This window comes from Acinonyx jubatus, chromosome B3 (genome assembly GCF_027475565.1).
Source record: "Acinonyx jubatus isolate Ajub_Pintada_27869175 chromosome B3, VMU_Ajub_asm_v1.0, whole genome shotgun sequence".
Classification (NCBI taxonomy): Eukaryota; Metazoa; Chordata; class Mammalia; order Carnivora; family Felidae; genus Acinonyx; species Acinonyx jubatus.
In genome coordinates, this window is record NC_069386.1 from 4,507,176 (window position 1) to 4,533,676 (window position 26,501).

The 26,501-nt window shown below is 53.6% G+C and overlaps 1 protein-coding gene across 6 annotated transcripts in view; it reads right to left on the minus strand.

The window, feature by feature from the left end:
- Nucleotides 1-3,048: 3,048 nt before the first annotated feature.
- The window catches only part of SLC28A1 (solute carrier family 28 member 1), a 50,259-nt gene continuing 26,806 nt past the window's right edge, over nucleotides 3,049-26,501 (minus strand). For 3 of the 6 annotated variants that reach the window (XM_027068161.2, XM_015061976.3, XM_015061977.3), the window contains 10 exons: nucleotides 22,581-22,661; nucleotides 21,821-21,901; nucleotides 18,692-18,817; nucleotides 10,406-10,536; nucleotides 8,922-9,090; nucleotides 8,589-8,786; nucleotides 4,939-5,020; nucleotides 4,136-4,234; nucleotides 3,882-3,993; nucleotides 3,049-3,611 (listed from right to left, as the gene is read on the minus strand). In XM_027068161.2, coding sequence (XP_026923962.1) covers nucleotides 3,539-3,611; nucleotides 3,882-3,993; nucleotides 4,136-4,234; nucleotides 4,939-5,020; nucleotides 8,589-8,786; nucleotides 8,922-9,090; nucleotides 10,406-10,536; nucleotides 18,692-18,817; nucleotides 21,821-21,901; nucleotides 22,581-22,661 — 1,152 coding nt within the window. In that variant the 3' untranslated portion in view covers nucleotides 3,049-3,538. Of the gene's footprint in view, nucleotides 3,612-3,877; nucleotides 3,994-4,135; nucleotides 4,235-4,938; nucleotides 5,021-7,356; nucleotides 7,613-8,588; nucleotides 8,787-8,921; nucleotides 9,091-10,405; nucleotides 10,537-18,691; nucleotides 18,818-21,820; nucleotides 21,902-22,580; nucleotides 22,662-26,501 lie in introns of those variants that run through there. The other 3 variants (XM_015061978.3, XM_027068160.2, XM_053223501.1) reach the window with 3 other exon arrangements.

Sequence of the window (26,501 nt, forward strand, 5' to 3'; positions counted from 1 at the left end):
TAATTTAAAATAATATATATCTTAAATGTTGATCGTCATTACACTAAATACAGAAAAGCACAGGATCCAGGGCCCTTAAGGTGGCTCAGTGAAGCATCCGTCTTCGGCTCAGGTCATGATCTTACAGTTTGTGGGTTCGAGCCTCACGTCGGGCAATGTGCTGATAGTGTAGAGCCTGCTTGGGATCCTCTCCTCCCTCTCTCTCTGCCCCTACCTCACTTATGCTCTCTCTCTCTCTCTCAAAATAAATAAATTTAAAAAAGAAAAATTTAAAAAAAAGCACAGAATCTATATATTTCAAGAAACCTAATGTATATATAAAAAAAGAAACCTACTGTACAAAAACATGCAATCACAGTAACATGTTTGATATTAATAAAAACGGCTTTTTAAATTATTCAGTTGGGCTTTAGCTGAAAAATAAATCCCGTCATTATCTTGTGGGTAACCCAATATTACAGTGTATTCTGTGTTAAAATATACGACAGTATAAATCATAATTTTTATAATCCTATTCTGGCATTATTTTCATTTGCCAATGTACTAAGAGCCTCCAACAATGTCATTGGCCAGGCCACCTATGGACGCCCTAGAAGTTCTGCGGGAGATCTTTTCCCCTTCCCTCCTCTCAAGGTCATCTTACCGGGAGCCACCTCCTGTCTCTGGCGAGGCTTCCCTTCCCAGCCAACCTTCTCGGAGGTAGATGCCAGTTCTTAACTTATTAGAGTCTGGTTTACTGCTGTCCCCCTTGTCTAGCTCAGAACCTGGCACATAGTAGGTGTTATGGACTGAACTGTGTTCCCCCCAAATTCACGTGGAAGCTCTTACCTCCGATGTGATGGTATTTGGAGATGGGGCCTCGGGGATTACGTAGGGTTAGATGAAGTCGTGAGGATGATGTTCCCATGATGGGATTAGCGCCTTTACAGGAAGAAACACCAGAGAGCTTGTAGGTCTCTCTCTACCTCTCTCTGTGTCTCTCTGTCTGCCAATTGAGGACACAGTGAGAGCGTGGCCATCTGCAGCCTAGGAAGAGAGACATCGCCAGAGACTGGTCGTGCAGGCCTCCCGGTCTTGGGCTTCCGGCTTCCAAATCGATGACAAAACAAATTTGTCGTTTGAGCCGCCCCATCTGTGTCGTATTGTTACGGCAGCCCGAGCTGACTGGTGCAGCCGGTCCGCAGCATATATTCCTCGCCCGAGTAAACAAGCAATGCGTAATCCTGGAGCACACAGATCGCGGACACAGGCCTCAGTCTTTGCAAGGATCCCTCTCTGCTCCGACGCCCTTAACGTCTAGAGTCTTTTACACAAGCCCCAGCCCTTTCCAGGCCAGGGACACAAAATCAATGCCAGCTCGGGTTCTTAGTATCTATTTCTTAGCACAAGGGCAGCAAAGAGTTCTCTCCCGAAAGGGCACCCCGAGTCTCAGTGGGCTCATCCAGCACCACACTGATGGGGATTCTGAAGCCCCTTCTGGGTTCAGTGTGGGGAGTGCTGTGATTGATTAGCAATGTCTGTCCTGGCTGTGGAGGGCGCAGGTGGAGGCTTCTGTGCCGAGCTTGACTTACAGCTGCCGCCTGGGATGCAGTTAAGCATGGGCATCTGGCACCAGCCTCGGTGCCTTCTCCGGGCAGAATCTATTTGCAGGCCCAGCCTCAAAGGGCTCCCAGCTTCTGCAGGTGCCCAATGAGGCGGAAGGAGCACGGGGGTGGAGGGAAGGCCTGACGACTAAGGAGACCTTAATTCTGTGCCTGCCCCTCGATCAGAGCAGTGCTGAGGGCACGTGTGAGTACACGTGCATGTGTCCTTAGGGCGCGGGGCACACGCAGGGTCTGGTGCCTCTGAGACAAGTTGCAATTCTTTCACGTGCGTTCATTCGTGGCCTTTCGTGGGCCCAGCCCTGTGCTGAATCCCAGGGGAGAGACAGAAGCACGGGGAGTCCCGTGGCCAAGGGGCTTATGGTCTTCCAGGGACATGTGTGCAGGGGTCCCAGGGAAGGAGGGCAGGGTGGGAGGCCCTCAGGCAGCTCCATGGCCCAACGGACAGGCGGGGAAGGGGCTGGGTCTGATACGGGGAAATGGTTCGGTTCCCGTGGGAGGGTGGCCTGTGACAGCTCAGGGGGACCTGGGGCAGGGATAAAGGCCTAGACATGGGGTGTGGGGGTCAAGCCAAGGCTCCAGTCTGCAGAACTAAGGGGAAGGACTCAGGCCCTGAGGGCAGCCTGTGGGCGTCCCAAGGAGCAAGGCCAGTGCCCGGTGGAGCACACTCCCTGACAGAGCAGAGCGGCTGCTGCCTCAGGCCAGCGCTGGCTCCAACTGGGAGGCCTGATCCGCCAGAGGTGAGTGAGGGAGCGGCGGCCACAGGGACAGGTGCACCACAGGCCACTCCCCCAAAGCTGCTGGGGAAGTGGGAAGTGAGGTAGGAGCGGCAAAGGCAAAAGGGAGAGGGGCAGGACGTGCTGGGTGATGGGGACACCAGAAACGAAGGCTCAGAGGCAGGGAAGACACATCAGAAGCCTGACCCAGCGGAACAGCAGGATTGGACTGGGGAGAAAAGACAAGGGGAGGAGGTAAGGACAAGTCCCCCACCCAACTGAGTTCCTTGAATGTTAACAACCTAGCCGGGAGGTTAAACACAGCTTGTGAAGCCAGATGGCCTGGGTTCAAATCTTGCCTCTTCCTCTTCCTAGCTGTGTCGCTTTGGGCGAGTTACCTAACTTCTCTGGGCCTCTGATTCAGCCACCAGGGATACTAACAGTACCTGACTTCATAAAGTTGCTAAGGCTGAGTTAGAGGGGGCACCTGGGCGGCTCAGGTGGTTAAGTGTCCAACTTCAGCTCAGGTCATGATCTCATGGTTCGTGAGTTCGAGCCCCACGTCGGGCTCTGTGCCGACAGCCTGTCAATGCAGAGCCCACTTTGGATCCTCTGTCCCCCTCTCTCTGCTCCTCCCCCGCTTGCGCTCTCCCCAAAATTTGGAAAACGTCTCCCATCATGTCTATATCAAGCTTCGACGAGCCCACAGTAAAACAGAAACAAACACAAAGTAAAACCTGTCTAACTTTATTCAGCGCCTAGTTTTCCAAGCCTGGTGGATCCTGGAATCTCCTGAACACCTTGTCGGCCAGTGTTTCACGGGACACCAGTTTGGGAAGTGCTGTGGGCAAAGGCGGTGGGGGAGTCTTTGAAAGTAGAGGCAGGGGTTCCCAGGAGAACCCGTCCCGCAGAGGCAAGATTCACGTGCCCAGAGGAGGAAGAGGGAGGGACCCCATAACAGAAGCATGTGAGAGACGCAAGGTGGGAAGACAGACACCAGGGTGCTCTTTGGATGTGGAGGGGCGAGACGAGGAGGCAGAGGCGACCCCAAGAATTCACATCTCGGGAGGGAGCAGGAAGGGGGCAAGGACTGGGGAGCATCCTTCACCTCCATACCATCCGGCCTCTGCCTGCCCGCCCCATCGCTCCTTTCCAACTGTGTGACTGAGGCGACTCTAAGCCCTGTGGCTCCCCCAGAAGGCCGAAGACGTGCCGTCCCGGCTACGCACAGGTCGTGTGGTTGTAAAATCGACAGCAGGTGTCCAGGGCCCCGCGGCTGACCACTGCGCTGGTGCTGAAAAGAAGCAAAGGCTGCGGTCTGGGCTCCGGGCCTGGCCCTGTGGCCCCTAAAGGCTGTGCAACCCTAGGGGAGCTGCTCCGTGCCTCTGGTCCCCCTTCGTCCCCAAGTTTGGTCTTCAGGCCCCGCCTCCGCCTCCCCTGGCCACATCGGCCACAGCCATGACATTTCTACCCCTTACCCCGGTGCCAAAGGCACCCCTAAGACACTCAGGTCTTCTGCACCCCGTTACTGCGGGGCCCCGTAGCCCCACGACCCAGGCCTCACCTCCGGAAGGCCTCACAGCAGCACTGGTACACCTCAAAGCTGCTGCTGCTGACGGTTGTGTTCAGGAGGCTCGTGCAGTCAACTTCAGCCCCCCTGGGCACATAGAGGATCCCTGCGCAGGGAAGGCAGCTGCTGGGCAGGGTCTGTGCCCCCCACTCCCCACCCCCAGGGACTTCCGGAGGGCCCAGAGCCTCGGTGTCTGACCCTGGATGGGAGCCGGCTGGAAAATCAGGCTCTGCCAGGCCTGCACTCACCGGCCACGCAGGCATTCACCAGCGACACACAGGTCCCCGTGCAGAGCGCCCGGAGCACTATCTGTGAGAAGTCGCTCTTCCGCTGGGGGGCCATGGAGGCTGCAAGGGCACGGGAGTGCTTCAGGCCAGGAAGCCATATGCCCCTCCGCCCGGACTCTGCACCTCTGGATGCACCTGCTGGCTCCCCTCCCTCTTCTGGGCGGCCAGAAGGATAGATGTCGCCCTGCTGACCACTCACTGAGTTTGGGAACCCTCCTTGGCCTGATTTGAGGCTCCAGGTAGCACTCCACAGCTGCCACCCTCAACGGCAGATGTGGGAAGAGAACATGAGTTTGGAGTCAGGCTGAGCTGGGATTAAATACGGGCTCAGCCACTTCTGGGGCCACCACTCCATTTCTCCAAGACTCAGTGTCCTTCTCTGTAAAATGGGATAGTTACACCACCAGGCAGGGGGACTGTGAAGAGTGGACATTTTTTGGTAAAGAGCCGAGAACTGTGCCTTCCTCCCTAGGCCTCGCCAGGGCTGCGTGTCCACCGCGGGTATGGGAGCCTGCGGGCCAAAGCCTCGGGCCAGCACCCCACTTGCTGCTCCTCCCCAGGCCCCTGAGCCAGGGTTGGCCCGCAAGGCCAAGGTGCGAACCCCAAGGTGCCGATCCCTGGCGCAGAGAAGTCATGGGCCGGGAGGAACCCCCACCGCCATCTTGCTCAGGCCCTGCCCTGAACGCGTGGGAGAACCGAGGCCCAAGACCCCCAGGAAGGTGTCTCAGAGCCAGGCCCCCAGCTGCCCAGATGGCCGGACTCACTCAGGCCTCCCAGCATGATCCCAATGGAGCTGAAGTTGGCGAATCCACAGAGGGCGAACGTCGTGAGGATTTCTGCTCTGACCTGAAAATACAGAGGATGAGTGAGGAGGGGCTTCCCTTGGCTGGGACGGGGCGCCCCCACACCGCCCTGGCTCCCTGGCCCCAGTTTCACCCGCATCCGGTGCGTCTTTGACCTTTGCTGCCCCTCCCGGGCCTCAAACACCGCCTCTATGTCTGTGCAGGCTGCACCACCTGAGAAACAGCCCCCTTTCTGTCACTTCAGTCCCCTTACCTTCATTAATTTTTTTTTAGATGTTTCTTTATTTTGAAGGGAGAGACTGAATGTGGGGGAGGGGCAGAGAGAGAGGATCCAAATCAGGCACGGTGCTGACAGCAGAGAACCCGACGCGGGGCTCAAACCCACAACCGTGAGATCGTGACCTGAGCAGAAGTCGGTCCCCTAACACACTGAGCCACCCAGGTGCCCTCAGGCCCCTTATCTTCATTGCCAGCCTTTCCTGGTATGATTCAGGCTCGCCCTGCCCTCTCGCTTTGGCCCCACTGAGCTCTGTGCCCCGGGGGGCGCTGGGGGAATGGCCCTTCCCAACACTGCAGACTTGACTTGGGCTCTGAGACTTAGAGACACCGGAGCACGGCCTGCTGAAGACAGTGAGGACCTGGGAGCCCAGCCAACGCGGGCTCCAGGCTTGTCCCCACCTATGACCAGATTAAGCAAGTCAACAGCCTCTTTCAGTTTGCGCGTCTCATCGCGTCTCAGCCTTTTGGCTAAGGTCAAGTGCAGTTTTCGCGTCTCCATCTGGAATGTGGGAATCATAGCACCTGCCCGGAAGGCTGTCAGGAGGGTCACACACCGCATGGGAAGTACCAGGCAGACACTAGGTAGTTAAGCAAAGTAATTCTTCTTCCCTTCCCACATAAACAGTTAATTTCCCAGAAAGAGATGTTAAGACCCAAGTGGAACAGTTTAGAGTAAAAAAAAATTGGCTTACACCATATCTCATGCCACATTAAAAAAAAAAAAAATCAGTTCTAGAGCACAGAAGCAGATAAATACTGGTATTTCAACCATCAAATAATAGAAAATAGAAGAAGATAATAATTATACTTACGAGGTAGCGTTAGAACTCTCATTTTGGACAGGAGCAAAACTGAGGCTCAGAGAGGGTAAGTAACTGCGGAAGGTCACGCAGCATGAAGGTAGCTGTGTCAGAGTTGGAATTCAGTTCTGTCTGACTGCAAAAGTTACGCTTTTAAATATTTCACCATAATGTTTCAGGAATTTAACACTTCCCAGATTTCTGGAACAGAGATACCTTTCTAAGTTTAGAAGTAATAGAAGAAATCACAAAGGAAAAGATTTGGTGTAAAATCTGTTACCAGAAAAATCCCTGAATACAAGATGAAGGGGGAGGAAAGACTTGGAAAAATATGTGTATAAAACACATTAGAAAAAGATTTAAAAAAAAAGAAAGAAAAAGGTTAATGTCTTTGTAACATAATTTATACAAATTGATGGAAAAATATTAAGGCCCCTGCATCCTGCTTGCTCACCTACAATCACCCTCTATCCAGCAGCCTGTGTAATCTTAAAATGTAAAATGTCAAATCTTCAGGAACTTTCGACTACTCCTCAGCCTATGCCAGTCTCTTCTACGATTACCACCTGCTCTAACTGTGCCTCTCTCCTTTGAATTTTCCAAACAAGTGTTTTTCAACCTCAGGGCCTTTGCACGTGCCTTTTCTTTGCCTGGAATATTCTTCCCAGCTTCACCTGGCCCCTTCTCCACCCTCCAAGTCTTGGCCTAACTGCCACACCTCAGGGGGGCCTTTTGCGACTCGCCCAGCCGAGGAAGACCCCTTTGTTTCCTCTTCTTGTTTCCTTCATAGAACTTAACACAAAGGACTTATTTTACTTTTTATTCCTTTGCTTTCTTGTTCTTTTCACTAGATGTAAGTTCTATGACACTGGGGACCGTATCTGTCTAATTTCCCTTCTAATTTCTGGTGCCCAGCAGAGTGCCTGGCACCTTAGAGGTCTCAACAAACACTTGCGAAAGGAAAGAAGTTCATAAAAAAAGATCCTCAAGGAGCATCCCATCCATTATCTCTAGAGGAGAGACTGACACAGGGGTTGAGGACAAGGAGCAAGGAGAAATCTGTACTTTCGATCTCAAACTTTTTTTTTTTAACTGGAGGCTACATTCCCTTACAATTTAAAACCTAATTTCAAAGACAAGAAAAAATATTTTGTGTTAAAAGTTCCTAGTAACCCAAGAAATGCCAGTTTAAACAACGAGCTGTTATTGGTCCGTTAAAGTGGCACAACTTTTTAATTTTTTCCAAAGAGGCTGCTCGGTGCCGTTTAGCGGTAAAACCAGCGCTCAGGGCACGACCGGGGGGCGATTTCAGTTGCCCCCACCCTTTAGGGAAGTTACTGGCAGCAGCCGCTGGAGGATTCAGGCCCTGTGATTCAGTCTTCCCGCATCTGGGAAAGCTCCGGAGGAAATGATCCGAGAGGAGGAAGCAGCTCTGTGCACGCAGCCACTCATTTCAGCACCGCGTAAAACAGCCAAACGATGCAATTAACCCGGAGGGCCCAACGGCAGGGGTCTTGGTGAAATACGTCAGCATACATACGTCACAGATAATGTTTCTGTCAGAAACAGGTGGAGAAAAGCCGGCTACCATACCGGGTGGGTGCTATAATGGCCACTGTGTGGGGGTGCCTGGGTGGCTCAGGGGTGAAGCGTCTGACTTCGGCCCAGGTCATGATCTCACAGTTCGTAAGTTCAAGTCCCGCACTGGGTGAGCTTGAGCCCCAGGTGAGCCCCGCTTCTCTCTCTCTGCTCCTCACTCACCTGCGCCCCCCCCAAAAAATTATATATATAATGGCAACCGTGTAAACTGTCTTAAGAAAAAGAAGAAAATGCATAAAACAACACTAGCTGTTATTTTAGGATGGCGAGGTGACAGGTAACTGTTTTATTCTCAGTGATGCCACAGAGCTTTTATTTGTTTAGAAAGTTTCAGTTTATAGAACTTTTAGCCACAGAAAAAGCCAGCCCCTGAACTGAATCTGATAGAATGGCAGTGAACGTGGTGGGGCCTCCCCAGCTCGCTCCCTCTGCTCACTGGACGCGGACGTGTGTCCCTTTGAGGACAGCCGCGGCACAAATGACACCAGTTTCCAGCAGGAGAGGCAAGGCGCAGTGGCTGTCCCGAAGCCACACAGGATGGTGGCCCATCTACAGGGAGACCTTAGATCTCCCCCAACAAGACCCTTTCCTGGGGCACCCTGGGGGGCTCAGTCGGTTGAGTGTCCGACTCTCGATTTCGGCTCAGGTCACGATCTCAGGGTTCGTGGGTTCGAGCTTGGGATTCTGTCTCTCTCGCTCTCTCTGCCCCTCCCCTGCTTGTGCTCCCTCTCTGTCTCAAAATAAATGAACATTTAAAAAAAGACTGTTTCCTTGCAGCTCAGCCTCCTAAAAGGCTTTCAGGAAGGTGGCAGCGAGGCCTGAAGCCGGCTGGTTGCTCAGGGCGGTAGGGCGGGGAGGCGGGCGTGTCCACCGCCCATCCGGGAGCCAGGACGGCAGCTGCAGGGGGCTCAGGGAGGGGACCAGGACACTCACAGAGATCCACTGCTTCTTGGTGCCCACCCACTCCTCGACTCCAGCCAGGCGGCGCTGCTTGTACTGGGAGAGCCCCTGATAGGCCACGAACTCGTTCAGGAACAGCTTGATCCCCAGCAGCTCGGCCACCACCGGGCAGTCCTCCCAGGTCACACCCATTAAGAAGGCCACGGGCCGCAGGACATAGGAGCAGATGAGCTGAGTGAGGCACAGGGACAAGGGCGGCTGCCATGACCGGGGCTGGCCTGGGCTCTGCTGGGTGTCCACCCACTGGCGCCCACCCCCCTGCCCCCAGGGCGCCCCTCGCGGGCCAAGAGGGCAGCACAGCTATACCTGGAAGCTGAGCTCCTGGACGCCCACCATGGCTCCCAGCCAGGACAGGGCCGCGTTGACGAAGGCCAGCAACGCCAGGAAGGCGATCAGGTTGGCTCCGATGTTGGCAACCAGCTTCACGGAGACAGCAGCCCCACTGCTGGCTGCTTCTAAGAGGTTCTGAGCGTCTCTGTTTTGGGACCACGAACTGTCGTGATTAGCCTGTCCCCACAAACAGTGGGCCTTCTCATCCTATAGGCTCAGAGAGGAAGCTTGGACGAAGCACTTCAGAGCCCAGGGTCCTTGTCTTTGTTCTGAGACCCCGGGGCGGGGGAGGGAGTGAGAAGGTGCTGATGGGGGGATGGGGGAGGGGGGAGAAGGCGCTGAACCCGGCATTAGGATTAGACCCGGGCTGTCCACAACGTGCTGTGTCCACAGGCGGAAGCCACCAGCCACGTGTGGCTTCAGAGCACTTGGAAGGAGCCTGGCCAGCGCTGAGCTGTGTTGTAAGTATAAAGCAGGGGTGCCTGGGTGGCTCAGTCGGTCAAGCGGCCGACTTCGGCTCAGGTCATGATCTCACGGTCTGTGAGTTCGAGCCCCGCGTCGGGCTCTGTGCTGACAGTTGGGAGCCTGGAGCCTACTTCCGATTCTGTGTCTCCCTCTCTCTCTGCCCCTCCCCCACTCATGCTCTGTCTCTCTCTGTCAAAAATAAAATAAACATTAGAAAAAATAAAAAAAAAAAGCACATGCCAGATTGCAGAGATTAAGTACAAAAAAAAAGAACATGAAGTCACCCATTAATGATGTTTTATATTGACTACATGTTGAAATGACAATATTTGGGGCACATTGGGTTAAAAAATATGTTATTAAGGGGCACCCGGGTGGGCTCAGTGAGTTAAGTGTCTGACTCTTGATCTCAGCTCAGGTGTCGATCTCAGGGTTGTGAATTCAAGCCTCGTGCTGGGCGTGAAGACTGCTCAAAGACTTGTTAAAATCACCTGTTTCTTTTGACTTTTGTTTATTTGTTTTTTAAAAAAAGTTTAATGTTTATTTTCGGGAGAGAGACAGAGCATGAGCAGGGGAGGGGCAGAGAGGGAGGGAGACACAGAATCTGAAGCAGGCTCCAGGCTCCCAGCTGTCGGCACAGAGCCCGACGCGGGGCTCGAACCCATGAACTGAGAGATCATGACCTGAGCTGAAGTCGGACACGTAACTGACTGAGCAATACCCAGCAGCAATCCCGGGCTGCTCTGTTTGATGAGCCGGTGGTTTCCCGCTGGTCCCAGACTGGAAATTGAGACGCAGGACGCGCAGGGCAGCAGTGGGGAGGGCCCGGGGGTTGGGCGGAGAGGCCGCTGCTGCCCCACGCCTCTGCTCCTGCTTCCCTCCCAGCCTCTCCCCCTCAGCCTCCCCCAGCCCTGCTCCCTGCCTCCCCTTCCTGACCCCCCTCACCCCATCCCTCCCACAGCCCCCTCCGCAGGCCGCCCTCAGGCTGTGCTCACCCGCCGGTCAGTTTCACCCCTTCCAGGCTCCTAAACTTGGACTCCTCCACCTCGGGATAGACCAGCTTGGAGAGGGCCAGCGCACAAGGGGCGGCCATGACCGAGGCAGCAATCAGGGAGGCAGCATCGATCTGCAGGATTGAGAACGGGGCTTTTGGGGTTAAGTGTCCCACTTGCGCTCAGGTCACGATCTCATGGTTAGTGCGTTCCAGCCCCACGTGGGTCCAGCTCAGTGCTGTCAGCTGGGGGCGCCCGGAGCCTGCTTCAGATTCTGTCTCCCTCTCTCTTGCTCCCTCCCCAGCTTGCTCTCTCTCTCTCTCTCTCTCTCTCTCTCAAAAATAAAAACATTGTTAGAATTAATAAAATGAGCGCTTTGCAGAGAGAGAGAGAGAGAATGGGGCTTAGGAGGAGACAGAGGAAATGTCCCTGGCAGGAGTGCAGCCCAGGCCAGCAGAGGACATGTGTACCCTGCCCCACTGTCTGTCATCATCGTCAGTGCTGCTGTCATCGTTACTGACAGTGTAAGCGGTCACAGGCTGTGTGTACAGAACCTCGTGTTTCCCTCTAGGACTTCTAGAAGTGGTGTCCCACAGCACAGAAAGGAAACCGAGTCCCCACAAGATTAAACGGAACCTGCCCCAGATGAAGACGGAGAAGGACTCTGTCTTTGGCTCCAAGCTCCAAGTTCTTCCTTCCCTCCTAGGCTGTCTCCCTTTGACCACTCATCTGAGGGCCGGTCCTCCCTTGGCTGAGGGGTTCGTGATGGTTTCAGAGAAAGCTCACAGAAGGAGAGTCGGGATGGATCCACGAGGCGACCTACTTTGACCTCCTGGTATAAGAATGTCCTTATTTACTGTGAAGAAAATACTTCCTGTGACGGGGAGCTCATCATTTCGAGGCAGCCCATCACACCCACTCCTGTGGTCGGAGAGCTCTTAGGAAATCTGTCTACTACAACAGCCACTTTTTGGTCCTCACTGTGGCCTCAAACCCTCTGCTCCCCTGTTCCCTTCCCCCAGAGCTAGATGGGACATTTCCCCAACACTGTATTATTTACCAAGTGAAAAGACTGGAGCCAACCCAAACATCTAACGACAACAGAATGGCTAAGCATTGTCAAGCTGCCATTGAAAACGAAGGTTACCAAGGCTTTGCAATAACATGGGGAGATGCCCACAAAATTGCATACAGAGCATAACCACACGATGTGGGGGGGGGGGGGACCAAAACCTTCCACAACTATGCATGAAAAGATCAGCAAGAGACACGCCAAAATTGTCGGCCAATTGTCTGTCCCTGGCTAGTGGGGCCGTGATGATTTTCTCTGCTTTTTGCTTTTTGGCGTATGTCTACATGTCCACAACACTACATATTGCTTTTATAAACACAAAAGGAAAATAGACTTCTTCTCCTTAAAGTTGATTAAAAAATCACCTGTAGTTCTTTAATTTTCCATAAAAAAGGGGCAAAAGGAGGGGAGTTAAGTTTAAGCTACATGTCCAGGCTTTTATTAGCCTGGAGAAGAAACCTGGAGGAACCGGGCCTCAGAGACCCTCTAAGGCTCTGTGATGTCTGTCCTTCTGCCTGTGGTTTTAAACCCCTTTGTTTCTTTCCCAGCGGGGAATGGAAACGTCTTAAGAGGAGTATCGGCACCGACCCCCGCTTCCCCTGCGCACACCCGGTCACAGGCCCTGCTCCTCATGGGAAGGGACCGGCCTCGGGACAGACGTCCTCTCTGGATGTTTCTGGCTGGGCTTTGGGATGTCGCTGGCCTCCTCGGGGCTGCTCAGACCCACTGGGGACTGTACCATACCTGGAATCTTGGGGTTTTCCCTCCCTCAGCCAGGACCCTCCCCCTTCCTCCACCTCGGAGGTCACGTCTAGTTTGCCAACCTGAGCGGGAACGCGTCCTGCAATGTCACATTCCTGGACACCGTCCCAGCGGGCCGGTCACAGCCACAGCCTCACGTGCTCCGGCTGCTCATTTCAGCTTGGAAAGGACTGAGTTTGGCCCAGGCCGGCCTCCCTGAGGCACTGGGTCGGTCCACACTGGCTGTGACACCCCCATTCCCCAAGGAAAGCCATCCCAGGGCCCGCTCCCGCCCAAAGGTTTCCTCTCTTTACCCAAAGGCATCCCAGGTGGACAGAGAGAGAGGGTAGGGGTCCTCCCTTTGAATTTTCAAAAACACCTTTAGTGAGGGAGGAAAAAAATCCACACAACTCTACAGCATACAATGGGCCAGTTTCAGGATAGATTTCTGACCCTAATCTGTCAGAGAAAGAACTACCACTTTTTCCACACTGTGCCGTTTTCTATTATTGCGTTTATTTTTTTTTTAATTTTTTAATGTTTATTTATTTTTGAGAGGGAGATTGACAGAGCATGAGCAGGGGAGGGGCAGAGAGAGCGGGAGACACAGGATCCGAAGCGGGCTCCGGGCTCTGAGCTATCCGCGCAGAGCCCGACGCGGGGCTCGAACTCACGAACTGTGAGATCACGAACTGAGCTGAAGTTCGATGCTCAACCGACTGGGCCACCCAGGTGCCCCCCGCCCCGCTTTCAAAAAAATTTTTTTTGTAATCTATTATTGCATTTAATTCTTAAACTGCTGTGAGGTAGGCAATAGTCCTGCCCACTTGACAGATGTGGAAGTCACATAGCTCATGCTCACTTGGCCAGGCTCAGAACCTCACAGACACGGCCCCAGGGGCCCCCAGGGGCCCCCACTCTTGCACAGTCAATTGAGGAACATCGGTGGCTGATCCCCTCAACATCACCCTGCCCAGCCTGTGTTCACAGCGCCTCTCACAGGGGTCCCTGGGCCAAAGAGGGGTGGGTGGAGAGGCCAGCTCCTGTGGTTGCTGGAGAGGGCTGGGGCCTCCTTTAGAGCTTTGGGGAACTATGGTGAGGAAGGAGATTTATATGGAGGTCGCAGTGAACAGACTCAGTGAGCCCGGGACCTCGGAGCAGGGGAGAAGTTCTAGACCAGTGTTGCCCAGTACAAATATAATGAGAACCAGGTCTCGTCTTAAATTCTCTAGTAGCCAATTAAAAAAGTAAAGAGAGGGGTGCCTGGGCGGCTCAGTCAGTTAGGCCTCCGATTCCCGACTTGGGCTCAGGTCATGATCACTCGCTTCATAGGATTGAGCCCCCAGTCGGGCTCTGCGCTGCCAGTGAGGAGTCTGCGTGGGATTCTCTCTCTCCCTCCCTCCCTGCCTCCCTCTCTCTGCCCTTCCCCCACTCATGCTGTCTCTCAAAATAAATAAATAAATAAATTTTTAAAAAGTAAAGAGAAGGAGGGGCGCCTGGGTGGCTCAGTCGGTTGAGCGCCCGACTTCGGCTCAGGTCATGATCTCGCGGTGTGTGAGTTCAAGCCCCGAGTCGGGCTCTGTGCTGACAGCTCAGAGCCTGGAGCCTGCTTCGGATTCTGTGTCTCCCTCTCTCTCTGCCTCTCCCCTGCTCGCGCTCTGTCTCTGTCTCCCTCTCAAAAATAAATAAATATTTAAAAATGATAAATAAATAACAAATAAAAAGTAAAGAGAAACAGGTAAAATCATTTTTGGTCATGAATTTTAGGTAACCCAACATATCCAAAACATTATCTTTCCACTCATGTAATCCATATAAAAGTAATAAAATGAATCCACTTTCCCCCCCTGCTGAGTCTCATAGCACATCTCATTTCAGACCAGCCACATTTCAAGGGCTCAATGGCCGCGTGTGGCCTGCATCGGACGGCGCCGGTCTAGAAACATCCAATGGGAGGGAAGCGGGGCAAAGGGAGCCGGAAGTTGAGCAACAAAGAGAAACAAGGAATGGGCAAGAGGGATCTTTGTGGAATTCAGGGGCTGAGGGCAGAGGAGCGTCCTGGGGGAGAGAGAAGAAGGAGTGGGGAGGCGGGGCTGTGGGAGTGTCCTGGGGCCACTGCAGTGACGGCCAAGAGCCAGGTGGGGGCAGAAGAGAGCTTCGCTGACCCCAGACTAAAGGCCCACTGGGAGCAGGGAGGGAAGGAGGGTTGGGTGCTTTTCACCTGGGCCAGCGGTGGGGCCTGAGGCTTCTGCTCCAGAGGCTGTGCTTGGGGACCCTGGTGGCCTCTGCACAGTCTGCTGAGCTAAAGGGAAGTGGGCACCCGGGTCCCTTCAAGGGGAGGTGCAACTGCCTGGGGCTTGGGCCCGAACTCTGGCCCCGAGACAGGGAAGGAACCGAAGCCGAGGTGCAAGGCAGACGGTGGAAAAGGAGAGTTCTTGCAGTATTTTAATCTGAAGTAATGACAGCAAGGCTCTTGCAGTGGGAAGAATACCATTCTTTTAACCGGCTGTGGAACCCAGAGCAACGTCAAGGCCCTTAAAAAGGCCCTAAGTCCTGACAGGGCATCCCCTCCCCCAACATGCCGCCAGGAAAAAAAATTTCAGGAACAAAGTCTTGAGTTTCCATTTTTGAAATATCAAATTCCTTCAGAAATCAGGGGCGCCTGGGTGGCTCAGTTGGTTGAGCATCCGACTCTCGATTTCGGCTCAGGTCATGATCTCACACGTTTTGGGTTCGAGCCCCACGTCTGGCTCTGTGCTGACAGCGTGCAGCCTGCTTGAGATCCTCTCGCGCTCTCTGCCCCTCCCCCGCTTCCTCTCTCTCTGTCTCTCTCAAAATAAATAAACTTAAAAAAATAAAAATAAAAAACAAATAACATTCCGAAATCAATCCGGGGTGGTGGTGGGGCACCAGCCCTGATGGGTTCTCTCTAGGCCTTGGCGAGACAAGTGTGAACCGGGTGATCTTGAAAATTCTAGATAGGAGGGTTCCAGAAGATCAAAGCCCCAGAGCGCAAGGGGCCTTCTGGAAAAGTCACACGGCATCCGCCCTGCCCAGGCAGCTCTGTGGGTATGTGGAGCTCAGCTTACCTACCCCGTGGTCCATGTGTCCTGAGGGAAGGAGGGACTGAGGGCAGGGTGGCTTGTCCCCTTGCCTGCTCCCAGGGGCAGAGGTGAGAGAGACAGGTGGAATTTGCGACCAGAGGAGGGGACAGGGTGGGCTGTCCTAGCCTCCTCCTCTCCCCTGCCCCCTCCACCCCTGCAACACGCAGCATCCCTCAGGAGACCCTGTGGGCAATGAGAGGTGGGCCTTTGCTCTCCATCCGCAAGAGGAGGTCCACCTCACTCTAGACGCTGAGCCACAGTGCCTGGCCTGGACGAACCGACTCAGTTCATTCCCTTCCTGCTCGGCATCTAGGTCGTTCCTCTCTTTCTTTCTTTCTTTCTTTCTTTCTTTCTTTCTTTCTTTCTTTCTTTCTTTCTTTCTTTCTTTCCTCTTTCTCTTTTTTCTTTCTCTTCCTTTCTTCTCTCTTTCTCTTCCTTTCTTTCTCTTCCTTCCTTCCTCTTTCTTCCTCTCTTTTCTTTCTTTCTTTTTTTCCTTCTCTCTCTTCCTTTCTTCTCGCTCTCTTTCTCTTCCTTTCTTTCTCTTTCTTTATTTCTCTTCCTTTCTCTTTCTTTATTTCTTTCTCTTTCTCTTTTTTCTTTCTCTTGCTTCCTTTCTTCTCTTTCTCTTCCTTTCTTTCTCTTCCTTTCTTCCTCTTTCTTCCCCTTTTCTTTCTTTCTTTTTTCCTTCTCTCTCTTCCTTCCTTCCTTTCTCTTTCTTTCTCTTCCTTCCTTTCTCTTTTTCTTTCTTTCTTTCTTTCTTTCTTTCTTTCTTTCTTTCTTTCTTTCTTTTCTTTCTTTTCCTTCCTTCCTTTCTTCCCCCCTCTCTCTTCCTTCCTCTTTCTTCCTTTCTTTCTTTCTTTTCTCTCTCTTTCTTTCTCTTTCATTCATTCTTTCTTTCCCTTTTTTTTTTAAAAAAAAATTTAACATTTATTTTATTTTTGAGAGACAGAGAGAGACAGAGCATGAGCAGGCTAAGGGCAGAGAGAGAGGGAGACACAGAATCTGATGCAGGCTCCAGGCTCTGAGCTGTCAGCACAGAGCCCAATGCGGGGCTAGAACCCACGAACCATAAGATCATGACCTGAGCCGAAGTCGGTGCTTAATGCCACCCAGGTGTTGTTGTTGTTATTACAAATAATGTTGGAGTTTGGCCTTTTTTGACCACTTGGGAAAGCATTTCTGTATCGTAATATTCCTAACTGGATCAAAGGGAAAGAGGTTTTTTGTTTTTTTATTTTTTTCAACATTTATTTATTTATTTGTTTGTTTGTTTTGAGAGACAGAGCACAAGCAGGGGAGGGGCAGAGAGAGAGAGGGAGACACAGAATCCAAAGCAGAGTCCAGGCTCTGAGCTGTCAGCACACAGCCTCATGTAGGGCTCAAACCCACAGACTATAAGATCATGACCTGAGCTGGAGTCAGACCCTTAACTGACTGAGCCATCCAGGCGCCCCGGGAAAGAGTATTTTTAAACTGACTGATAGATGTTCTCCCAAAAGGTTACAGCAAATTACACTCCCATCAAGACTGTCCCATTGTGAGGCATGTAAAATATTGCATATCTTATGATTGTTTTATTTTCCTTGACTATCAGTGAGCTGGAATACCTTTTTATGATTTATGAACTGTTTTTGGCTGATCTATCGTTTAAACTTTTTGAAAACTGTGACTTTCACCATACAGACGTTTTTCGTTTTTACCAGTAGCTCTGTCAACCTTTTCCTTTATACCTACTGGGTTTCATGTCATGTTCAGAATTTTGCAAGAAAAAAGGCAAACTGCAGAAAAGCATGGGTAGAATTACCTCATTTTTAATAGAAAAGAAGGCAAGCATGTGTGTATTCAGGTATCTATACTTAAATGACTACACAGAAAGGTCTGGAATGATGTATTCTAAGTCGGTGGTTCTCAAATTGAGCATCAGAGCCATGTGGAAGGCTTGCCATTATACAGGACATGGGGCCCCTTCCCCAGTGTTTCTGGTTCAGCAGGTCTGGAGTGGGGCCCAAGAATTTGCATTTCTAACAAGTTCCCAGTTCGAGAACGGCTAATCTGCTTATCTAGTAAAAGCAGCTCCCCATGAGAAGTGGGTTTGAAGTTCTCTTTCTACTTTCTTCACTTCTGTAAGAAGCAAGAATTTCTTTGATATTTAAGAAAAAAATTAAGATCTTTAAAGATTTGCATGTGAGGGGCACCTGGGTGGCTGAGTCAGTTAAGCGTCTGACTCTTGGTTTCGGCCCAGGTCACGATCTCATAGTTTCATGAGTTTGAGCCCTGATGCTCTGACAGTGCGAGCCTGCTTGGGAGTCTCTCTCTCTCTCTCTCTCTCTCTCTCTCTCTCCCTCCCTCCCTCCCTCCCTCCCTCCCTCTCTCTGCCACCCTTCCACTAGTGCTGTCTTTGTCTCTCTCAAAAATAAATAAATAAAGTAAAACTTAAAAAAAAAAAAAAAGATTTGCTTGGGGCGTTTGGATGGCTCAGTCGGTTGAGCATCTGACTTTGGCTCAGGTCATGATCTCACCGTTTGTGAGTTTGAGTCCCGCGTCGGGCTCTGTGCAGACAGCTCAGAGCCTGGAGCCTGCTTTGGATTCTGGGTCTCCCTCTCTCTCTCTCCCCCTCCCCCACTTGTGCGCGTGCGCTCTCTCTCTCTCTCTCTCAAAAGTAAATAAACATTTAAAAAAAATTTTTAAAAATATTTGCATGTGAAAGCACACGTAAGTACAGGGCGTTTAACAAATGCAGAGCATTATTACCAGGCACTTTGTAGGGGACACATTTGAAGGTTCTCTCTGCTTGTCACACAGTATTGGGATTGGTGTAAAGGCTCCAGTCGCACCACTGGAATTTGACCTAGAAATGTATTGCATTCGAAAGCTGCACAAGCAATAATTTAGGAGCAGAGGAAGGGGCTCGTATCCAGGAAGGGTGTGGGGAAGCGGAGGACGGGAGAGTAGGACACATCTCCAGGGACAGCCCAGGTGAGGGACAGTGTATACAAGCCTCAGAGTCAGACAGACGTGAGTTCAGATCCTGGCTTGGGCATCTCACTTACTCTCTGAGCCTCAATTTCCTCCTCTGTAAAATGGGGATGTTCCGATACCTAGCACTGTGCCTGGTACATGAGAGGGGCTCAGCAGGTGCCACACCGGGGATCCTCACCCCCACTGGCCACACGAGAAGCTGAATGGCCCAGCCCGCCTGGCCTGCCTCAGTCAGGTGTAGCCTCTCCTGTTTCGTCACGGCCCCCCGGGTTCCGGACACAGACCATGGGAGGAGACTCCAGGTCGCTCTGGCCAGGAGCCGTGTGGGGTGCCCACAAAGGAGGGCTTCAGGTTCTTGAGGTTTTCAGCAAACAAAGGGAGAGGCGAACATACCCCAAAGGAGATATAGGCGCCCAGCAGACTGCCGGCAATGGTGGCATAGCCTCCGGTCATGACGGCGTGGATTTCAGAGCGAGTCATGTCCGCCAAGTAGGGCCGGATCAGCAGAGGAGCCTCGGTCTGCAAAGAGGAAAGGTGTCAGACCACCACAGCCGGCCGGGGCACCAGGGTGTCCCTGCACCCGGGAGTGGGCACGTCACAGTGAGTGCTCGGGCTCCCAGGGGTAGAGATAGCAAGGTGGGGTCAGGACCACGGTCTGTACTTGGCTGGGCCTCCCTGCACCTCAGCATTGGCCCGGCCCTACGGAAAGACCCCTAGGCCTTCCTCTCGGCCTGATGCTGCTCCCCCGTGTCAAGTGCCCCCTATGTCCTGGCATCACTAAGCACCTCACATTCATCACTCAGGACCTTCTGAGAAACAAGTACTCATCCCCGGTTTCCAGGAGAGCAAGCAGAGAATTAGAGAGGCTCAAAGAGGGGAGCCTGGGCGGCTCAGTCAGTTAAGCAGCCGACTCTGGATTTCAGCTTTGGTCATGATCTCACGGTTCATAAAACCGAGCCCGGCATCGGGCTCCGCACTGACAGTGCGGAGCCTGCTTGGGATTCTCCCTCTCCCCCTCTCTCTGTCCCTGCCTTGCTCATGGCCCTCTCTCTCCCTGTCTCTCAAAATAAATACACTTAAAAAAACAGTTACTGAGCCCTTACTATGTTCCAGACTGTTCTGTAGAATAGCGATGGGGGTAAACAAGATAAAGCTCCCGTCCTCAAGGAGTTTTTGTCCTGGGTACAACGGAGGAGGGTGAGTTAAGGAAAGGATGATAACCAACAAGGAACCAAGTAGGTAAACAGTGTATCTTAGATGGCGCTAAGACCTACGGAGATATGTGCGGGGAATGCCTGGTGGTTGGCGGGTACTTAATAGTGAGTAATAAGCAAAGACCTTCCCAAGGAGGTGACTTTGGAGTTGAGACCGCAGGTGCCGACTGTTGGGTTTGGTAGAACAGCCATCGCAGGCAGAGTGAATGGCGGGCGTCCTGGAGCCGATTTGACATTGGCAATTTTGAGGACTTGTGAGCGGACCCAGGCTGTGCCTGCCCCACAGGGGGTGTGGGGCGGGACTCCACACGGAGGAGGAGGGGAAAGGCTGGTGAGCCAGGCTAGGGAGTGGACTTGGCTACAAAGAAGTGACATGATCTGGTTTGTGGTTTGGGTTTGTTTTTTGTCTTAAAGCAGGTTCCACACCCAGCGTGGGGCCTGATGCAAGGGCCCGAGCTGAGATCGAGAATCAGGGGCTCAACCAACTGAGCCACCCAGGCGCCCTGATCTGGTTTGTGTTTTTATTAAAAAAAATTTTTTTTTAACGTTTATTTTTGAGACAGATGCAGAGCATGGGGGGGGGGGGGGGAAGGGGCAGAGAGAGAGAGGGAGACGCACAACCCAAAGCAGGCCCCAGGCTCCGAGCTGTCCGCACAGAGCCGTGAGGTCACGACCTGAGCTGAAGTTGGATGTTTAACCAACAGAGCTACCCAGGCAACGCCATCTGATTTGTGGTTTTAAAGGATCATTCTGGCGTGTTAGTGAAGTGAAGGGCAGGTGGTAGGGGCGGGGACAGAAACAGGGAGAGTGGAGGAGATTCAGTGTCTGGTGGGGAGACTAGGGTGGCTTGTGGTAAAGGAGAAGGGCAGCAGGGCAGGGCTGGGACGGGGCGAGGGGGGCCAGCTGGCAGGACTTGCTGACGGGCCAGAGGCAGCCAGGAGCAAGGGAAGCAGAGGAAGGAAGGGAGGAAGGGAGGAAGGGAGGAAGGGAGGCAGGGAGGCAGGGAGGCAGGAAGGCAGGAAGGCAGGAAGGAAGGAAGGAAGGTTCCTGAGTTTTGTCTGAACACTTCATGGAAGACGATGGTACCATTTCCTGAGAAAGGGAAGAATCAGAAGCAAGCAGGAGGGCGTCAGGGTTCTGCCTGCTTGGGCTTGGTGTGATGGGTTTGAGATGCCCCTTAGGCACCCGAGTGAAAGGTCAAGGCGGCAGTTGGATGGGTCAGACTGGAGTTTGGGGCGAGGTCAGGACTGCAGCATGGGGTCTGGGTGACACATAAAACATTTAAGGTACGACGCCCCCCAGAAGAGGGCCCAGGCTGCCAACATGGAGGCTGAAATGATGTCGATAATCCTTGGGGAAAACGAGGCAAAGAGCCAGGGGTCTAGGTCAATGTGCCCATCAGCCTGCTCGAAGTCAGTTCACCTTAGGCAGCTCAGGGCTCCATTCACCTAAATTTGTACTTTCTCAGCAAAAAAACATGGAGCACATTTGCCACATTTCGTTTAAATAAATGCTTTTGTACTTCAGCATTCCTTTCTCTCTGGTCTCATCTTAAACATCTTAAGGGATTTGAGACAATTTATCGGAGAGCACATTGTCTTAATTGGCTTTAAAAAAAACACCTTTGAAATCAACACACTGATATTATAACCAAAAAGATGCAAATATTCCCCAGTTTCCTAAGCTGTCCAGTGAAACGTGGCAAACCGCGGCAAGCATGTCTTTTGGTGACTCCAGTGTTGGTCCGATGGGCTAGGACCTCGGAACGGGCTCGGGAACCCAGGAGTGTCGGGCCTTCTGGAAGGAGCTCAGGACTGATGGGTGCCTTAGAGTCACGTTTACTTTGGAAAATGCATTTCAGATATAGGGAGGTGGGTGGCGGTCGCAGGGGTGGGGCGGGAGATAAGATGATGCCGTGTAAGGAACCCTGACCAGGAAAGAAGAAACTTGGATTCTAAGTCCTGATTTATGCTGCGGGGTCCTGGCAAGCTATTCCCACTCTCAAGCCTGTTTCTACGTGAAGGGAGAGAGGTGGACCACCTGTAGATTTTGTGAGTCTCTAAGCTGATAAAGACCCCGAAGCCTCGGGAGGTAGAAGGTGCCCGAGAGAGGCCACCCTCCCTGGCACGACCCAGGCAAAGAGCGCGTCCCCGAAGGGAGCGTCTCTGGGACAGCGGCCTTTGGTGACCGTGGGAGAAGTGCCCAGTGTCTCTTTTTCTGACTGAATAGGAGCCATGGGGACCCAGGACACCCGCCCTCCTTGGAGACGCTGCTGGTGAGCATGGGGGCAGGGCACTGCAGGACCTACCTGGCTCACAAAGATGTTTCCAGCCACACTCAGGGTCTCAGTGGCCATGGTGCCCATGGTGGCCTGCATCAGCCAGCTGATCTAGGAGGCAGAGTGCTCTTTGTGGGCAGACGTCGGCAAACCCCAGAGTTGGAGAGAGTCAGGGGTGGGGTGGAAATACCGGATAAGTCTTCCTCCCAGCTCCCAGCCCAGCACAGCAACCCCTCACCTACATTTCTCCTCCCACACCTCCACTGATGGGGGCTCTCCTCTTCCCGAGGCCCCCCATCCACCCGCGGGTAGCTCTGATTATCACAGCAGTGCCTTTAAAAAGCTGTCTCCATACAAAAAGAGTCCCTGGACGAATATATCTGAGAATTTCTGGACACACACATCGTGGAGGATACAAAATACGTATCAGCTTAGTAAAGGCTCTGAGAAGCCCTGTACGAAACTTATTTACGTTCGTGCGGTCCAGCTCCGCAAAAGTATTTGACCACAGGATCCCTGTACCTAGTGACATGTGTTAACCTGCCGTGGAGCTGGAGTTTTGTGAAAAAGGCTCTGGAAAACATTGTATTAGAGAGGGTGTAGACCCTGGGAGCAGGGGATTCTGGGAGGCTGTAGGCTCTCGGAGCAGGATTCTGGGAAGGTCCCGGCCCTCAGAGAAGGGGAGTTGGGGGGTTTGGGGGTTGGGTTTGGAAGCAAGGCATTCTGGGAGAGCATGAGCCCAGTGAGTAGGCAGCCGTGGGAGAGCCCGGCCGTGGCATTGGGAACTCACCTTCTGGATCACCCACTGCATGAGGCCCACATAGTAGAGAACCGACATGACACAGCTGAAGAAGACAACGATGGGCAGAACCTGCCAGGCAAGAGCACAGGCCTCAGGGTTAGAGGCAGGTAGACCCCAGACAACCCACTTCGTCCAGGGCCGTGCCGCTCAGGGACCTGACAGGGTCCAGGAGGAAGCTCTGAATTCACTGCCTGAGGTCACACACGGGGCCTCCTTGGAGGCACTTTCTGTCCTCTCTGTTCCGCTCTGAACATCCCCCCGGCCCCCTCCCCCCACAGACGAGGCCTCTGCCATGGAGGAGAAGCAGGACTCGAGTTCACCCCTTTTATTACCTCCTCGTCTGTAAGGTGGGGACAAATGCCTGCTTCTCAGGTTCTCGTGAGGGTTAGAGGAGCTGGCTCAGGGCCTAGCACCTTGCACAGCGTGCACCCCCTTCACGAGCGCAGTCCCTGGCCCACGAGGACCCCTCCGGTGCCTTGGGCCCGAGTGACAGGCTCGTCGTCTCTCTGGCACAGCACTTCCACTCAGGACCGACGAGCTCAGAGCCAGACCCACGTGGGCCCGGCAGCCGATCCCTCACGCTGTCACCACCTCTCTCTGCCAACTCCAGGCCTCGTCAACTCTTCCTTCGAAACTTCCCTCACAGTCCTTCCCTCCTCGCCAGGGCCCCGGCCCCCCACCCCGGCGCCTCTGCCCTGCGGCCTGATTTATCTCAGCGAGGCCTACAACCACTCAGACGTCTCTCGGTGGAGGACGGGTTTCAGGACCACGGGATGACCACGAAGCAGCACACAGAAAGTCTGGAAACGAGACTGAGGGGCTCTCCGTGGGCAGTTATGGAGTGATTTCCCAGCGAGAAGAGGGAAGGCGTGAGCAGGTGTGTGCTGTGCTATCCGGTGTGCAGGGGAGCGTGGGGATGGCATTGCGCGTGGGCCTGTGTGGGCACGGAGTGTCACTAAAAGGGTATGCAAGGGAGGCAGTGGCCTTGGGGCGGGAACTAGGTGACTGTCGGTGTGGAAGGGAGACTTACTTTTTACCGCCTCCCCTTTGTGCTGTTGGGATGTGTTCTCTGTTCCAAACGGTTCTAAAATAGGTTATGCAGAAGGGCGCCTGGGTGGCTCAGTCAGCTGAGTGACTGACTCTTCATTTCGGCTCGGGTCATGATCTCGTGGTTCGTGAGATCGAGCCCCACGTCTGGCTATGCGCTGACAGCGTGGGGCCTGCTTGGGATTCTCTCTCTCTCCCTCTCTCTCTCTCTCTCTGCCTCCCTCCTGTTGGCACTCTCTCTCAGAATAAATAAATAAGCATTAAAACAATGAGTTACGTAGCATTGGTAATGGTGGGTGCATCCCTACGCCAAAGTGTTAGGTGGGGAAGCTAGAACATCGAAAGCGTAGAAAGGCTGGGAGACGGCGTGCCCGAAAAGCTGTTCTGTGTGCTGGGACTGCGGAAAGTTGGGCTCTTCCTTCCGTATTTCCCGTTTCTCTTCTACTCCTGTAATTTTCTGTGATAGGTGGCCTGTTCTCGAGGAGGGGAGCCTGGGCGGAGGGGGGGTCTGGGCCAGCTCAGCAGCGGGGTTTGGGACTTGCTGGGTGTGAGATGCCTGTGGGGCAGCCACGGGGTGGGGTGGGGGGACAGCTGGATAAAAGGGTCAGGAGCTCAGGGGGGAAGGTCTGGGCCAGGGATGGATTGGGATGCATCTGCACGGAAGTGTAGGTTGAGGCCATGGGATAGATGCGGTTCACCGAGGAAACGTCCCTGAGTGAGGAGAGCAGTGAGGACAGAAGACAGGGCCCTGGGGTCAGCATGGGAGGGGGGAAGGGTAAGAGGGGGCGCAGGGAGGGGACCGAGAAGAAACAGAGAGGTTGGAGGACCTCCAGGCGAGGCGTGTGTTGGAAACCGAGGACGGCTGATCAAGAAGGGTGGTCGATCAGCCATGCCAGACGTGCCAGAGAATTCCAGAAAGGTGAGGCGCGCGACGGACCATTGGCACCTAGCAATTCAGGGGTCGCGGTGGAGATAGTGAGTACAGGCAGCTGTTTCTAGAAGCTTAGCCGTGCCGGAAGGAAAGGTGCCCTCGGGAGAGGTGAGGGTGCAGGGAGAGTTGTTTTTGTTTTTAATACGGAAAGTCTCGTGTGATCACATTCAGGCTCTAGCTCAAAATGAATCAGGCGTGCGGGATGGCCCCCGAAGAAGGCAGAGGCTCCACCCCGGGCAGCCCCCCTAGAGACGAGAACAGGCCCCAAGGTGTCCCCCCTCCCTTCCCAGATGGAGGCTGCGGCTGGATGTGGACCAGCTCCCCTCCGTGGGCCTCACCGCGGTGGGGGCTGCCACCTGACAGGGAACGCAGGCTCTGGAGGTCCTCCTGTCCCGTGACTCGTGCTGACTGCCCGAGCCAGTTGTGGGCACACCCCCAACACGAGGCTGCTGACGTCATCCGCCCTCCCTCACGGGGAGACACAGAGACAGTCACGTACTGTCTAGACTGCTTGTCCAATTTATCATGAGGGACTGCTCGGCAGCCTGGCAGGGCGGCGGCCGTGGCTCAAACCAGGAAGGACCTGACTGCAGAATTGGGACTTTCTCCGGGCAGCCGCCAAGAGACATTGCCTACCCGTGAGATGCGGGTCTTTGGTGGAAGGGAAGCTGGGTTTTGCATGAGGCGGTGGCTCTCCGGGGAGGGAAGATAAATAGGAGAGAAGAGAGGTGGCCTCCCAATTTTCTAAGGTGGCACATTTTGTCCTAAATAAGGTCCCCGGGACCCATCCGATCTCCCAGCCTGGGAGATGACTGTGGGGCCTGTAGCCTGCGAGGAGGGGGAAGGCAGGATGGGCAGCTGAAGACGGCGATGCCGCGGTCGGGTGGGGGGGGGGGGGGGAGTGTCATCGGGTCCTACTACGTGTTCACACGCGGTCCTACTCTGCGGCAGGTGCAGTGCCCAGCGCGTGGTGATTCGTCGATCCTCAAACCAACTGAGGCACTTGTAAATCCGCTTCACCAAAGGGGACACCGAGACCGTGAGATGTTGGCAGCCCGCCCAAGGTCACACGCCTGCAAAAACAGAGCGCTGCCTGGCCGCTGAGCAGGTTGCCAAGGCCCTGCCATGAGCCTGCGGACGTCTGCCCTGTTGCCTATTCTGGAAGCCCCACTTCTCTGTCTCAGGAGAGGCATTCATCTCCGGGAGCGAGGGTGTAGCAGCCATACACACGTCCTCACTGCCACACGGTGGAACCCAGAGCCGGCTGGTCCCTCTAGTGTGACCGCTCACCCATAACCGAAGGAAGAAGGGGCCTCCAGTTTGCCGAGGCCAGTGGTTCTCAAAGTGCGGTCCCTGCACCAGTAGCATCACCCGAGAATTGGCGAGAGATGCAAATTTCGAGCCCCACATCTGGAGTTTCAGATCGGGGGGTGGGCCTGAGAATTTGGGCCTGAGCGTTTCCAGAAGCTGTTGGTGATGCAGGTGCCACTCTGAGAACCACTGGTCTAGAGTTTAGACCATAACGCTCGGAGCAAATGTCAACTTGTTATCAGGAAACGGGGTTCGAAGGCAGGACCAGACCCACTGAGGACACGGCCCTGATGCTTCCTCTTCCTGGAGGAAGCTGAGCCAGGCTTTCGATGACTTCCTGATAATGAACCCTCACAGTCCAAGCTCCAAAGGCCTAAGCACTGCAGACAGGGTCCTGTCGCCAACCCCACGAAACCCCACAAAAATCCCGAACCACAAAATCTAAAGTCGGTCAACAATGCATTAAAAGGATCACATACCATCAGGGCGCCTGGGTGGCTCAGTCGGTTGAGTGACTTCAGCTCAGGTCATGATCTTGTGATTCATGAGTTAGAACCCCACATCGGGCTCGCTGCTGTCAGCACAGAGCCCGCTTCAGATCCTCTGTCCTCTCCTCTGCA